Here is a 14,154-nt window from a genome sequence, read left to right on the forward strand (position 1 = left end):
AGAGAGTCAGCTTTGACTCATGGCTTGCCTTCCCTTCTAATATCCACAAGCTTCACATGGCTTAGAGTGGAGCTCTGCTGCTGGAGTAAAAGATCTGTTTTTATATATGCCGTGACTTTTTCCAGTGCATCTTCAGTTTCCCTGTCCAAACAATTCCATGATGTTTCTATTCGGCTCTCTCACTGACAGTGCTTCTTGATTCATTTAGCTGGAGAGGCTAAAATTAACTTCATTGCAAGATCTGGAAAAAATCCCTTCAGGGCATGAAATCCAATAAGATAAACCAAGAAATGTTGGTTTATGAACATTTCAAGGCACTAGGGAAATAATATTACCATTTCAATGAATTGTATTATTGCAACTGAATAAACATTTCCAAAGCAAGTTTTATAGTCCTTACTTTGAATGTTACAGTGACTTTTAAGGCAATAAAAAGATAGTTTAATCTTTTCCTGAACTGAAATGCAATTCCAGTCAGTATAAAGCTTTTAAAAATAGAAGTTACAGGTTGGGAGCACATGCCTGGAAGGTAGGGACTCATGACTCCTGGTCCCTTAGTACCTAGGGGACCATAGCAATAATCCCTTTGTTTAACCTGGTTGGACTTCACCCTGGAATTACTCTTCTTGTTCCCTCTGTTGTTTCACTCCAGCTTCAGGACGTTTGTATAAGAACCAACCACTTAGACCTGTGAAGCCTTAGACAATCTAAGGCCCTGGCAAGGATCTGTTTCCATGTGTGGAAAGGCAGAGAGTTTGGTTGACATTTTCACCCCACCTTCCAGAGCAGCTGGAGGCAGCATGCAGAGGGTCCTGCGGTCAGACTGCTCTCTTCTGCCTCTCATAGCAAAGACAATCATTCTGTCTTTGCATAATTGGGTACAGCTGTGAGTGTGGGGTAGACCTGAATATTGGCATCCCAGTCCCCCTGCTCGTCAGTCAAATTGAGTGCAAGCCATGGCAGCAGCGAACTGGACTGGAAGGGGAGGAATTTTAAAGTCCATCACAAAACTTGACTCTCTTCTTTTCAGGAAATTGCTAGCCTGTGTGCTACTCTGCAGTACCTACAAACTGCTAACTAAATGCCACCCTTCCCTGTCTCTTCCAGCTCCTTATGTGACCTATCTCAATAAAGATCCGGCAGCCCCCTGCTCCTTGACAGACCAAACCTGCTCGAGGAGACATGGTAACAGGTACTCTCCCGAGGGTTGCTCTTCTCATGGGGTAATGGGGAAGGGGAAGATTTTCTGAAGTTATCATTTTTACCTTAAACTGAGTCAACAGCTCATGAAGTTCTCACTTCTCCGCAGTTTTTTGAGGGAGGTGAGCTATTTTCTGAGGAGTGAGGAAGGTCCCTCTGTCGTCCCTCAGTGCCAGACTGACCAGCCCATGTTGGTCCAGATATCTCAAGGTTTTGGCACTGATTTTGTGTGCCAGTGGTTCTGAAGGCACTGCATCTCACCTGGATGGTAGCTGTGACAGCGCTTTGCTTGACTGAGTACTTTTGCTCCCAGGTAGCGCTCTCCGCTCCACCCGCAGGCACCTCCCAAACCTGCGTTGGGAGCATCTTTCACATTTGGCTTCAGACCAGTCCAAGCAAAGGTGACTGCATGCTGGAGCCAGTCTGGGTCCTGCCTGGCTGTGAGTGTGACTGCAGGAGCAGTCTGCCTGTAGAGGGGCTTCTGGCTTGGTAGTCTTCTAGTCCGCTTTTTTGGTAGGAAAACGATGTATCAGAGTCAATTATCTCCAGTGGAGTCTGTGGCCCAGGCTATGTTTACCTTGTTTTACTGAAATTTTGCTCATACCAGTCTGACATGCGAGGTTCAGGGACGGGGAGTATGTTGAACAAATGTATTAAATTAGATCTCCTTTAATGTCTTAGACCTTTTGAGAGCCAGAGAGAAGCCCAACTGACTTCAAGAATGAATCTCAAAAGTTGCTGGAAAAACACTAGAGTAAATAACCAAAATATTTTAGAAATTAATCAACCCCTGTTTGTCAGTGGACCCAAAAGATCTGAAGTAAGCATTGGAAAAGGCCACTGCTTTGCTGCTAAGGTCAAATTTTTCAGGAGCCTCGCCCAGCTCTGTGGCTGACAGCCATGGCAGAGGGGTGGGAGCTGGCAGAGCCAAAGCAGCGACAATGGTTGGGAAGGGAGAAGGTGGCCCTTGGAACAGGCTATGTGGTGTCTGTCCCACAGCGTTTCATTCTTAAAGGCTGTTGATCCAGTATCTTGGCAAACGCAGTTTGCATAACATTTCCGCCCCCCAACCCCCCAGTATTACTACCTATATTAGTTTCTGCACAGTCAGTGTATCACTTAAAACAGTGAATGAATTGCCTCTGTCATCTCTTTGCCTTCACTGTGTTTTAAACCAGAATTTGCTGCTGGGTACCATCCTCTGATGTAATGCTCCATCATTATTAGCTAATGACAGGTAATTCTTGTAGCCTGGACTTTTCTAGGAGAGTTAGGCATAGAATCACTTTCATATTCGAAGATGCTCCCACTCCTTTTAACCTGTAAAATCTACCATGACACCTAGGGATATCATTTATTTAAAATGTATTTAGAATCCTCACAACTATTTGTCTTTCCCGTTTATAGGCTATCTGGTTTACAGTGCATCCTATGACGACTTTATAAAGAATAAGTGGTCAACCAGGACTGCAGGGACTACTCATTTGCCAATTGAGAACCTGAAGCCCAACACACGGTAAGGATTTGATCCACTCTTTTTCAGTTCTGTTAGGGAAGTCAAACAAATTTTGAGAGTTGTCAATCGTTTTTCTTGGCCTTAGCATAAATGTTTACATCTGGTCTAGATTTTACTCATTCTGTTTGACAGCAAATTGTTTTATAAACCACACAGCTACTTATATGATATCTTTACCATATTAAGTCTGGAGCAGATGATTGTGTGTACATGCATATATGTTTGTGTATGTAAAAACACTTATCAGTAACAAAGAAAATCTTATTTTAAAAATGCATTTTCTAGTCATGCATAACTGAATCAAATGGCGGGGGGGGGAGGGCAGGGAAGAGGATACTAAAGTATACCCTTGGTGTGACGTGGCCATTCCCACATACTGGTGTGGCCAAGATTTGATACCTAAGGGCTGGTGGGGAGAGATGCTGCTCTCCGGTCTGGTTTTGCTGCCTGTTCACATGAGTTGTGCTGGAAGAGAGAGCTTGGTGGTATATAATGAGGCCATGGCAGTTGCTCAGAAGTCAGTTTGGCAGGCTCTTTAGGTCTTTATCTTGCAAAAAAATCTCACTGAAATGGCAAAACAAGAATGCATGCTTTGCGTGATAATAATTTTGGAATAATTTGGAATAATTCATGGCAGTTGGGTGAGAAGTAAACAGCCACAAAGGGACCGCATTAAAACTACTTCTCTTGACAGATGTTCGGTGTCTCTCATCCTTTTCTCTCAAATTCTGGGTCTGAAATACTTTTGGTGCTGCCTTGGGCTAGGTGATTGCTCTTCATGTGCTGATGACTACAGTCTCTTAGATGCTGGTGGCAGGTGTTGCTCACGTATTTGGTAATGTAGGAGATGCACTGGGATTGTGGGCTGGGACCAGCATGCCTTGCTTGATGATGAGCTACAGATCAGAGCATCCACTCCTAGGACAGGCACATAGGGTTTGTGCCAAGGCAACACAGAAGAGAGAAATGGTGTCACCTAACGTAACTTTTCTTTCCAAGATGATTTACAGACGAAGGGAAGGTTCTGCAGGTTAGAAGTAGTTGATTGAGAAACAGAGAATTGTTTGAGTGTGGTCTTCATCTAAAATATTAACAGATTAAATAATAAAATGAGATTAAATAAATAAATAATGAAAAGTCAGTGCAGTGTAGCATTTCAGCCTCAAATACAACCAGGCGTATTTTTTCTGGCTACATTACAGTGCTTCTCCACACAGCCCTGACTTTAGCATAGACTCACATGCACCTTGCCCCTACAGCTGCTTCTGCTGGCCCCAAAACTTCTAAGCACCAAGAAATCACAGTATGTGTTAAGAAGGGGGTGCTGCTCCCCTGTCTCCTCCCTGGAGATTTCCCTCCAACCAAAAAGTTCTGAGGACTTGGCATCTCTTTGGGAGAGCCAGCACCAGAGCAACTTCAGCAGCAATGCCTTAGGCAGTTGCACCAGGGACACGTCCACCAGAGGACACCTGCAGCATCAAAGACCAGGGAAATCAGCAAGCAAAAGGTGTATGGAGAGGCAGGATAAGCACACACAGGATACCCAGAGAGTTAAAAAACCAGAAATTAGATGTTACAGGAAAAACTTTGTGCCATCTTATTCTCTCCTGTTCTGTCTACAGTGCTGTCAGTCACACGCTTCATGAGGCTTTTTCTTATGTATCCAAGAGATTAAAAAGGCAACCTATTCTGAAGGCTAATAATCTAGTCCTCAGTGCAAGTCCTTTAGAGTGGTTCATGGTGTGTTAAAGCAATAGTACTTGCACAGCAGAGAGCTGCAATCGTATGCATCTGCTAGTGCCCTTGTTATAAAACATCATTGTTACAAATGTATGGAGGGAGGTATAGGGCACAGTTTGTCTGTGAGTTTCACCTGTTACAACAAGATGGAAGATGTCTGAGATCTCCTAAACTCTGTTCCTGGATAGTGAAGGAGGCAGGTGCAGACCCTTCTGCCTTTGTACGTCCACATCCTTGTGACCTGAGGACACCCTTTCCCTAAACCTCTCTCCTCCTGCCACTAGTCCCAGTTCCTGCCTCCACATGCCAGACTCCTTACATCCCCAGCGCTCTTCCCCTTCACATCTTTTTGCTTCTCCACGCCCCCCCTGTCCCCCACACAGGCCAGGGAGGCACTGCCTCTCTGCCCCAGCTTTCCCCCAGCTGGGCTCCTCCATCTCTTGCTTCTCTGCCATTTCCACCTTCCAGCCTCAGGTCCTCACCTCTTCACTGTCTTTCAGTCAAGCATCCCCCTCCTGCTGCCCCAAAGACAGTGTTGAAGGCCAGCAATAGCTCTCTGCTTCTTGTGCCCAACATCTCAAGGGCTCCAGGTCACCAGAAAGAGCAGTTGCAGTGGAAGCCCCCAGGAACCCTTGGCAGCCACTGTCCCAGCCATGCTCGGTGCAGGGGAATTGGTGGGAATTGAGCTGCCCGATGCATCCAGTGGGATGTACCCTCACTCCAGGCTTCAGAAGGTCACACTTTGAATGGAGTTTTGTAGGAACAGCAAGGCTGTAGATTCATGCATCTCCATGAACCTAGTAACTCTCATGTTGAATATTATGGCTCTATCTCAAAGTAGGGCAGTTCAAGCAAGTGCTATTTGTTTTCAGCATATTATTTCCCCATCACCCTACTGAAGAATGGTATAATCCACTGGCCTCTGTTGTACTCTCTGTGGAGGCCCTAAAGGCTTCAAGTAGGGTCTGTGGTGCAGAAGGAGGGTTCTTTACAAGGCAGAAATTGTGTGTATCAGCCAATCTCATTTACATTCTCCAAATCCACAGACTGAACTGATTACATATTTTTTTTTGTGTTAAAAATAACTCCTTAACCACTGGGAAAAGACCCCATGCCTAAGAAAATATGGCGTGAAATCTGAAGTTAGTCTAAAAATTCTGTGTTTGCATTGTTAGTACATTTTGTGAGAAATCTCTGATTAAGTCAGATTCACTGTATACAGATGGTATGGACTGCTGGGCGTCCCATGAGGGCCTGTTGGTGGTGCAATCTTGTAACATGTGCAGCGTATCAGAAGTGGGTTGGCATCTTGTCAGAAGTCAGCCTCAGAGAAGATTTGAAGCTGCCAACATATCCTGGAAAACATCTGCCTGGTGTTTAGGTTTTACAAACAAAATGGAAGTCTATGTTTAACCTGAGTTATAAGTTTTCTTCCGAGGCCTGGTCTAACCTCCATTTGAGAAGGGGAAATTTTTCCATTAGCAAAACTCTGGTCAGCTTCAGTGGGCACAGGAGCTGCTTCCTTGTGACATGTGAATGTAAACGCTAAAATTACTTTAAACCTTATTAAATCTTAAAGATGGCAGTCTTGACAATATCCCTTCCCTAACCTTAATTCTCAGCCGTCACGGAAGACTGATACAAAAGGCTGGGCAGCGTCCGCTCAGCCAATAAATCCAGTCTCCTGCCGTCACAAACATTATAATCCTCGTCATAAACATTTCTTCTGGAGCTTGGTTAGGCTTTTTCCTGCCTTTTTTGCAGGAAAGCTGCGTCAGTGCCTGATGGGAGTGGCTGGATAGTCTTATGATTTAAAACACCATCCTATACCACCGTATCTCCATGTCTCATCAAATCTTCCCTGTCCACTTGGGTTTTGTTCCCTCCAGGGACATTCTGATCCCACAGTGTCTGCTACCAATTCCAGTGCTGCACAGCACATTTCATAGGAGGCTCTCAAACATTTACTCAGGGCTCACAACTGGAAATAGAGCCTGGATCTGGCTCTGGGGGCCAGATGCACCAAAAATTTCTGTTGCCTTTCTGTATCTCCATTGAAGCAAAGCCGCAGTATGTCCGACAAGCAGCATCAGCCACAGCTGGCTGCTGTGTATCATCAGAGCAACACAAAAGAGGTAAGATGCCGATGAAACCCTTGTCCTGTGCAAGCGGTAGACCTGTGCGGCACATACCTACCTCACACCAGCTGGGTAGGAAGCTCCTCTTCCAGCTCTTCTCTGGTGTCTTTATTATAATATTTGGTGTAAATACTCGTGATGGATGTCGTGCTAGGCCATTTTTGATGGAGGGAGACACTTTGCACTAGCCTGCGAGCCTGCAGGCACTCGATTTACGTGTTTTTCTTCTGGAGGGGTGGTGCAGCGGTAGGAGGAGGGTTTCAGCCCCTGCTGCCATCTCCATGTGTTTGTGGGAGGAAACCTACCTGTCCTTCCCAACCCCCTCCCAGCCTCTTTTCCCCCTCATCCACCGATCCTGCTGGACGGTGGGTCTGTGGGGTACTGTCACATCGGCTCATCCCCTTCCCTTCCCCGGGCAGCATGTGTATCTCCCTCCCCAGCACCAGATCAGGCACTCCGGTTCCCTTCCCGTGGGGCAGCAGCCACGTGCTCTGCCTGTACCCTCTGTGCATCCATGCTGGCTCTCTCTCTGTGCTGACGGAGCTCCCGCAGCAGCCACCCCACTGTCCCCAGGGCACCATCTCAGCCTGCCACTGGACGGGGTGTGGGGCTGGGGGCCCATGCAGGCAGACCTTCGGAGAGGCTGGAAAGAGGATTTTACAGCTAACTAATTTTTGTAAAAGCAGCTGCTTCCCTAATTAGCATGCTGAGTGATTATCTCACTTTGTGGCTGCAAGTGCCAGCTATTTAATTCCAACAGAAGGGAGACACCTTGAATTAAGTCATAAAACCATTTTGCTCCAAGTGACAGGTATGGTGATACGGTTAGTCATATAGTCTAAATGAATAAAAGTATTACATCCTCATTGCCCCATTATGGTTTATGATATCCTTTCTTGACATGTCAGTAGAAGTGGTATATAAAATCTCAAAGGAGGGATATTCTTAGGAGGGAAAGCGTTTTTCTTGTCTGTGTTGAAAATGAACAACGAAGGGTATTGCATCTGTTGCAGTTTTGATTCTTCTGTGCCTATTGGTACCAATTTGTTGCAATTCTGCCTAAGCACAGTGTAATCAAAGGACAATCAACTTACACCATACCAATTTTGTTTGTGTATTTATGGGATGAAGAACAGTTGAGTTACACTGATTTGAGATTTCCTGGCAAATTCATCAGCTGAAGGGTTCTGAGTAATGAAAATGTCAGATGCCTGGACCTAGTAAGGCTTTGGCAATTTCTTTTTTATTTGTCATATCTGAGAAAGAAATATACCCTGACTGCATTATTGTATTGACATTCTTAATACCGCAATCATAGCATAGTCTATGTTTAAATCACAGGTCAGCAAGTCATGAGACCTGGCTCTCTTTCTGGCATGGCTAGAGGCTTCTTGTGTATATAAAGGCTTAGGAACTAATTTTCCAATTTAGCGAAGAAAAGTGTACTCATAACTTCATTGCTGTTTTTATTCTGGACAGTCAGGCAGGCAATTTGAACAACCATGTGTCCCAGACTGGCTTCTGTGTATGTAACAGGACAGCTGAATGCACAAGTGCGTAGGTAATCAGTTCCTGCATTACATACCAGATGATACAAAACTGCATGTTTTCCCCCACTTAAATAGTTGCATGAGGTTCTTGGGCTGCTGTCTCCTATTTCGGATGCGGATCATTGCACTTATATTTCTCATGGGAATGTTTTGAAGCTAGCATAATACACATGTATTAAATGCATTGAAAGGGTTGCTCAGAAGGTGCCACTGTGTTGCAAAGGTGGTATCTAATTATACCTCTTTGGAAGCAGTGGGAAGTCAGGCGTCCATACAGGTGTTTTCATTACACTTTGAGGCATTATGGAAAAGATGTGGGCTGGAAAATTTTTCTCCTCTTCTTCTGAAGTAGTTACAGCAAGTAACAGCGTTGCAGCTGTTTCGGGAGCCGGCGTGAGGGATCGCCGCCCTGTGTCCCGTCCCCTGTGGTCAGCCTTGTGCCTCTGGCCCATGCCCCGATCCGGGTGGAGGAGGTGTGGGTGGGTGGAGGAGGTGTGGATGGATGCAGGTGTCCCATGAGAGCATTGGCAGTTGGTATCCTGGGGTGCATTAAGAGGAGTGTGGCCAGCAGGTCGAGGGAGGTTATCCTCCCCCTCTACTCTGCTCTGGTGAGACCCCACCTGGAGTACTCTGTCCAGTTCTGGGCTCCCCAGTTCAAGAAAGATGAGGAACTCCTAGAAAGAGTCCAGAGGAGAGCAACTAGGATGATAAAGGGACTGGAGCATCTCCCCTACGAGGAAAGGCTGAGAGAGTTGGGCTTGTTCAGCCTGAAGAAGAGGGGACCTCATCAATACATACAAGTATCTTAAGGGTGGAAGTCACGAGGATGGAGCCAGACTCTTTGCAGTGGTGTCCAGCAACAGGACAAGGGGCAATGGGTACAAACTGAAACATAAGAGGTTTCAGTTGGATATGAGGAAAAACTTCTTTACTCTGAGGGTGACAGATCACTGGAACAGGCTGCCCAGGGGGATTGTGGAGTCTCCTTCTCTGGAGATATTCAAAGCCTGCCTGGATGAAGTCCTGTGTAACATGCTCTAGGAGAACCTGCTTTAGCAGAGGGGTTGGACTAGATGATCTCCCGAGGTCCCTTCCAACCCTTGTGATTCTGTGATTCTGTGAAACCACAAACTACACTCTTATGCTGCCAGGACTACTGTTGTCTCTTGTGGACAAAAGGGAAGAAAGGGGAGTGAAGTTTTTGATGTGGATGGTGTCCAATACTTAAGGGTGCATAAACTGCACCAGGTGGCAGTAGCTTCCAGGGACGTCAGCCCACCTTTGCTGTGGACCACGCTGTCTCAGCCCAGGCTGGGCTGTGCAAGCGGAGCAGCACTGTTGGGTTTCCGTGCAGGATGGGGAGAGCTTTGCCACCAAGAGCAGCCTGATGTTTTCAATGGGACAGGCTCACTTTCACCAGCTGAGGAGCATCAGGCCTGCCACTTGGATGGGACATTGCTATGGGACGTAATCCAGCGCTCAGTGGCAACCATCCCCGCAAGTAAGCACTTGCCCTGTTATGTGGGTCATGTATGGAGCTTTTGGAGATGTCTGCTTTTGGATGAGAGGCTAAATCAAGATCCAGATGCTATGTGGATATTACAGAGGACCAGTAATTTATTTTTTTTTTATGAATTTCTTTACAAAAATGAACTTCAGCAAGCAGACAAGAAAGGAAAACCTAAACTCAGGCACTTTAAAAATGCTGTGCTGGAAATTTTTACAGTAATCTTCCATTCTAATTGCTTTCTGCTGGACTGGATACAAAGATAAAAGGGAAAGAAGAAAACATTAATCTGGGGAAAAATGTCGGGGTAGGCATCAGCTAAAAATCATTATATTTGGAAATGAACTAAAAATGTGCTTACACATATTCGCCTCTAAGCGTGAGGATAATTGTGCTTCTGTCAAGCAAAGAATGGAGTTCTAGTGGCAAGTCATGTGCTTTGAGTTAAGCATGTGATTTAAATACTTTGGGAGAATCAATAAGGCAACGTGAAGCTTTCTCATATTGCTCAAGTATTGTGATCTTAATGCTGCTAGGGTTTGTACAGAAAGGTCAAAAGCTTAGCTTCTGATCTCATATAAATCCGATCCAGTTTTAGTTTCCAGTTTACACCACTGCTTTCGTAGGAGTTAATCTGTTTTAAAACTGTTCCTGAGATCAGAATTTCAATTCCTTGCAACTTTTTCCTTAAGCCTATTGCTATTGGTCATTTTGTATAAAGTGGATGTGGTTGTGTGTGGGTTTTGGAAGGGGGATGCTATAAATAAATGATCCAAAAACATGCATGCAGCAATTGCAAAAAGGAGAAATTTGTCTGTAACAGCCAGCTCGTACCCTGGCTCAGTATCCAACTCCGTTTAATGCAAAGGTCACTTGAACTCAGTGGAATTCTGCTGGTTTGATTCTCACCCCAGTTTAGTATTATTTATAATTTAGCCATGGCAGTGGAATCAATGCTTTAATCTTATTTTCCCTCTCTTTTTGTTTCAGGTATTATTTTAAAGTCCAGGCAAAGAATCCCTTTGGTTATGGACCTATTAGCTCTTCAGTCTCATTTATCACAGAATCTGGTATGCTTTGCTTTTTATTTTCATCTCAGAACTGAATTCCTAATAACAGCTGTGGCAGGGCAATGACTGAAACAAGCAAAGTAATAATGGTGATCATCCTGAACTTGCTGCGTTAAGATTTTTTTTTTTTTGGTTAATTATTTGTTTTCAGTAAAGCTAGGAAAATAATATGCACTCTGAATGCCACCGTGGAAATACTAGTGACATTGAAGTGAGCTTCAGGGGAACAGGAAGTTGAATTTAAAATACAAAAGACCAGTAATGTTCAACAATACAGAAGCAATGGAAATTTAATGTCTTTGATAGATTGACCAAACATTTACTAAATTAGCTTCCTAATTGTGAACAGCTGAACAGATGGAAGCGGTTGTCTCTGGAAGAAATATAGGAAACAATTGTTCCATCAGACGGGCAAAGTTCTCCGATCTTTTTTTGACAAGGCATACTGCTCTCTCACAGGGCTAATAGTGCATTCAAGAGCAACACCCCCTTCTAAAAATAGTATGTTGAATGAGCTATTTTTACCCATTTCTCCTTTTTCTTCTTCCATTGAGCCAGAGGCCAATGACTCTGCTGAATAATAAAGGACAACTTTTTTGGTCTGTACTGGAGCAAAAGGTCTGTTGTCTCTTGCACATTTTGCCCTTTTGACAGCATAGAGTTTATGCAGTCTCTACCTTTGCTTGTTTGACTTTACCATGTAGTGGTCTCTTCAGAAGCTCCATTAAGAACCATGGAAGTAAGTCTTCACGGAAGGGAGACAAAAATGCAAGACAAGTAAATGGTCCCACATAACATAGTCAGGATTTTTTTTTAAAGGAGTAAGAAGCTCAGGTATAAATCCAAGCATGATGTTTAAGATTGGACAAATAACGGCATGCTGTATCTTGCAAGGAGTTTTGCTGATTAACTGGCTGCCAGTATATGGGCCTGAGTGCCTAGTTTTCCTATCCAAAATCAGCTACCTTGTGGGCTTTCTTTAACAGGTTAAATCCACAGAATTTAAAGTTTTATTTGCAGCACTGATCTTTCGTTTGTCATGTGGCCAAAGGTGGCTTTCCAGCTGGCACAAGTACAAAAGCAGTTGCTAAATCTAAAGCCAGATGGTATAGTTACAGTGATGGAGTAGGTCAGAAGAGACAGAAATTGTTTGTTCAGAATGCTCTTCTAGTGCAACTGAAAGATTTGAGCCGATGAGAATATTCAATAAAGAATGCCGTCATAGGATCAAGCAGCATATTGAAAATGTTCAATCTTACCACTGGTAGTCAACTGAGAAGAACAGAAAACCATTGTTCTCTTTCACCAAACTGTAAAAACTACCTGGAATTTTTCTTCCCCATCAGTAGACAAGCACCATGCTTTTTCTTCAGGTATTTTGTGCACAATAAGGGCTACTTCAGAGATGACAGAAACTGCAGTGTTGCAGTGTAATGGATCCAGACAAGCTAATGCGTTAGATCATGTTGTTTTGTTATCCTTACTCCACACCTATTCCATCCTTCTTTCTTTAAGAAAGAGAGTATTTCAAGTGAGCAGAAGCTCCCAAGGTAGACAGTGCACCCTGCACTGCCCAGGGAGCTCCTGCAAAAACCCTGTCACTATGACAAAAAGAGTTAAAATGATAGATTTCATGTATTTATGAATATCACTAAACAACTGTACTAAACATGATGGATGTCCAAGACCGAGATTTGCATACACGAGGTAGGTTACATTTCCCTTTGGAAGGTAGGCCTGCAGGTGTAACTTACACTGTGTATTCAGAAGCCTGCAGTGAAACTGTCCCTGTGCTTTACGGACCTTCTGAGAAGAGGAATTCTGTTTCAAAGCCAGCTTTGAATCTCAGTAGAGTTTTTACAGTATTGGAATAAATATACAATCCTGTGGCAAGTTTCACCAACTGACAAAACCAGTGGAATAACAAACACTCATTAGCTCTGCAAATTAACAAGACAAGTAAATCCCACATTCATAATGTAGCTAAAGGCAGTTACTCTCTTCAGTGACACTGTATGTTTCATATTGTAAAACAAGATTTGGAAAAAAATATTAATTTTGTTGTTTTATTCTTCTAGACAATCCTCTCCTCATCGTCAGACCACCTGGTAAGTCTTATTCATAGAATCATAGAATGGTTCGGGTTGGAAGGGGCCTTTAAAGGTTATCTAGCTGTTTCTTTCATGAATTGCATAAAAGCTGTGCAAAAGAGTTACAATACAGGTGTTAGAAGCATATTAACACACAGTTTGAGTTACAGTTTTAAGCAGGAATAGGTAGTAATTCATTGTGCTAATTCACAAAATGGTTTTTGTCTTAGGACCTCTTATGCTGGTCTTTGAAAAGAAATCTTGAAAGCTGTGTTAGAATAAGCGCTTGATTTTGGCCCATCTTTTGCCTGGTACAACAGCTTTAATTGCTTAGTAATAAGCAGTAAACTGTAGTGCTTCTGTATCTGTGTCCTTCAGTTGCCTGAGCATACCTTGAACAGAGGGATCAGGTTTTCCTATGTCTAGCTGTTATGCTCACCGATACTGATCATCATGCCTTTATAAATACTAAAAAATTCAAGGATTTGTTACCGACCTGAATGATTGAATGATGTGCCACAAAGCCGTTGAGCTTGCTCTGCATTTCCAAATTTGCAGTAAGCGAGTTCAGCCCCTAATCAGAAGATGTGATTTCCTGGTGCTGGGACCAACCTTGCTGACACGTACATAGTCAGGGTAACCCCAGGCAGCACGTGCTCTTGGAAGAGATGGAGGAAAAAAGGCTTCATAGTTACCACACTCTGTCAGCTTTCCTAAGCAGTTCAGCTGGTTGGTTCTGGGGCTTTTTGACTACAGTGTTCATGAAAGCAATGTCCACTGTCACGTCCAATGTCCAGTCTCCCTTCTGTTTTATTACACTTGTTAGTCTGTTTTTCCCACGTCCTCTCAGACGTCTCTGATGATGTACAGATACTGGAGAGCACGAGCACACTATGTCTCTGGCAGTCAGTGTGGGAGGGCTCTGAGAGTGTTGGCCTTCCCGTGTACCCGGTCACCTTCAGTTTTTTTGCTGTCAGTTATTTTGTGGGTCCGTTCATGGAAAGGAGGTTTTGGAAGGTGATGGCTTTTACACTTGCAGTTTCTGCTTCAACTGGACAAAGAGAAAATAATTTTGTGAAGCTGCAGTGGTAGAGATAAGATAGAACAAAAAGAGGTGGCAGAGCTCTGGGAACCTGTGGAAGTGAGGAGCTGCTGAACATCCAGCTCAGGTCTTACAGGACATGCTAAATTTATCCTTCAGGATTTTTGGAGGTGGGCAAAAGCAATGCACAAAGGCAGATTGTTCACAGCAATAAAACTGCGTTCAAGAGATCGATAGTTTATGGCTTTATTCTAAAAAGAAAGCTGTGGCTGAAATCCTGCAATCCTTTCACCATGTGACT

General features: G+C 44.0%; 1 protein-coding gene across 1 annotated transcript in view; it reads left to right on the top strand.

Annotated features, from left to right (window-relative positions):
- FNDC1 (fibronectin type III domain containing 1) overlaps positions 1-14,154 on the top strand; it is a 46,596-nt gene that overhangs the window by 28,441 nt on the left and 4,001 nt on the right. Inside the window, 3 exon segments of the mRNA XM_009641835.2 lie at positions 2,608-2,716; positions 10,642-10,721; positions 12,800-12,829. Coding sequence (XP_009640130.1) covers positions 2,608-2,716; positions 10,642-10,721; positions 12,800-12,829 — 219 coding nt within the window.

The sequence above is a fragment of the Egretta garzetta genome, unplaced genomic scaffold (genome assembly GCF_000687185.1).
Source record: "Egretta garzetta isolate BGI_Z169 unplaced genomic scaffold, ASM68718v1 scaffold57, whole genome shotgun sequence".
Taxonomy (NCBI): Eukaryota; Metazoa; Chordata; class Aves; order Pelecaniformes; family Ardeidae; genus Egretta; species Egretta garzetta.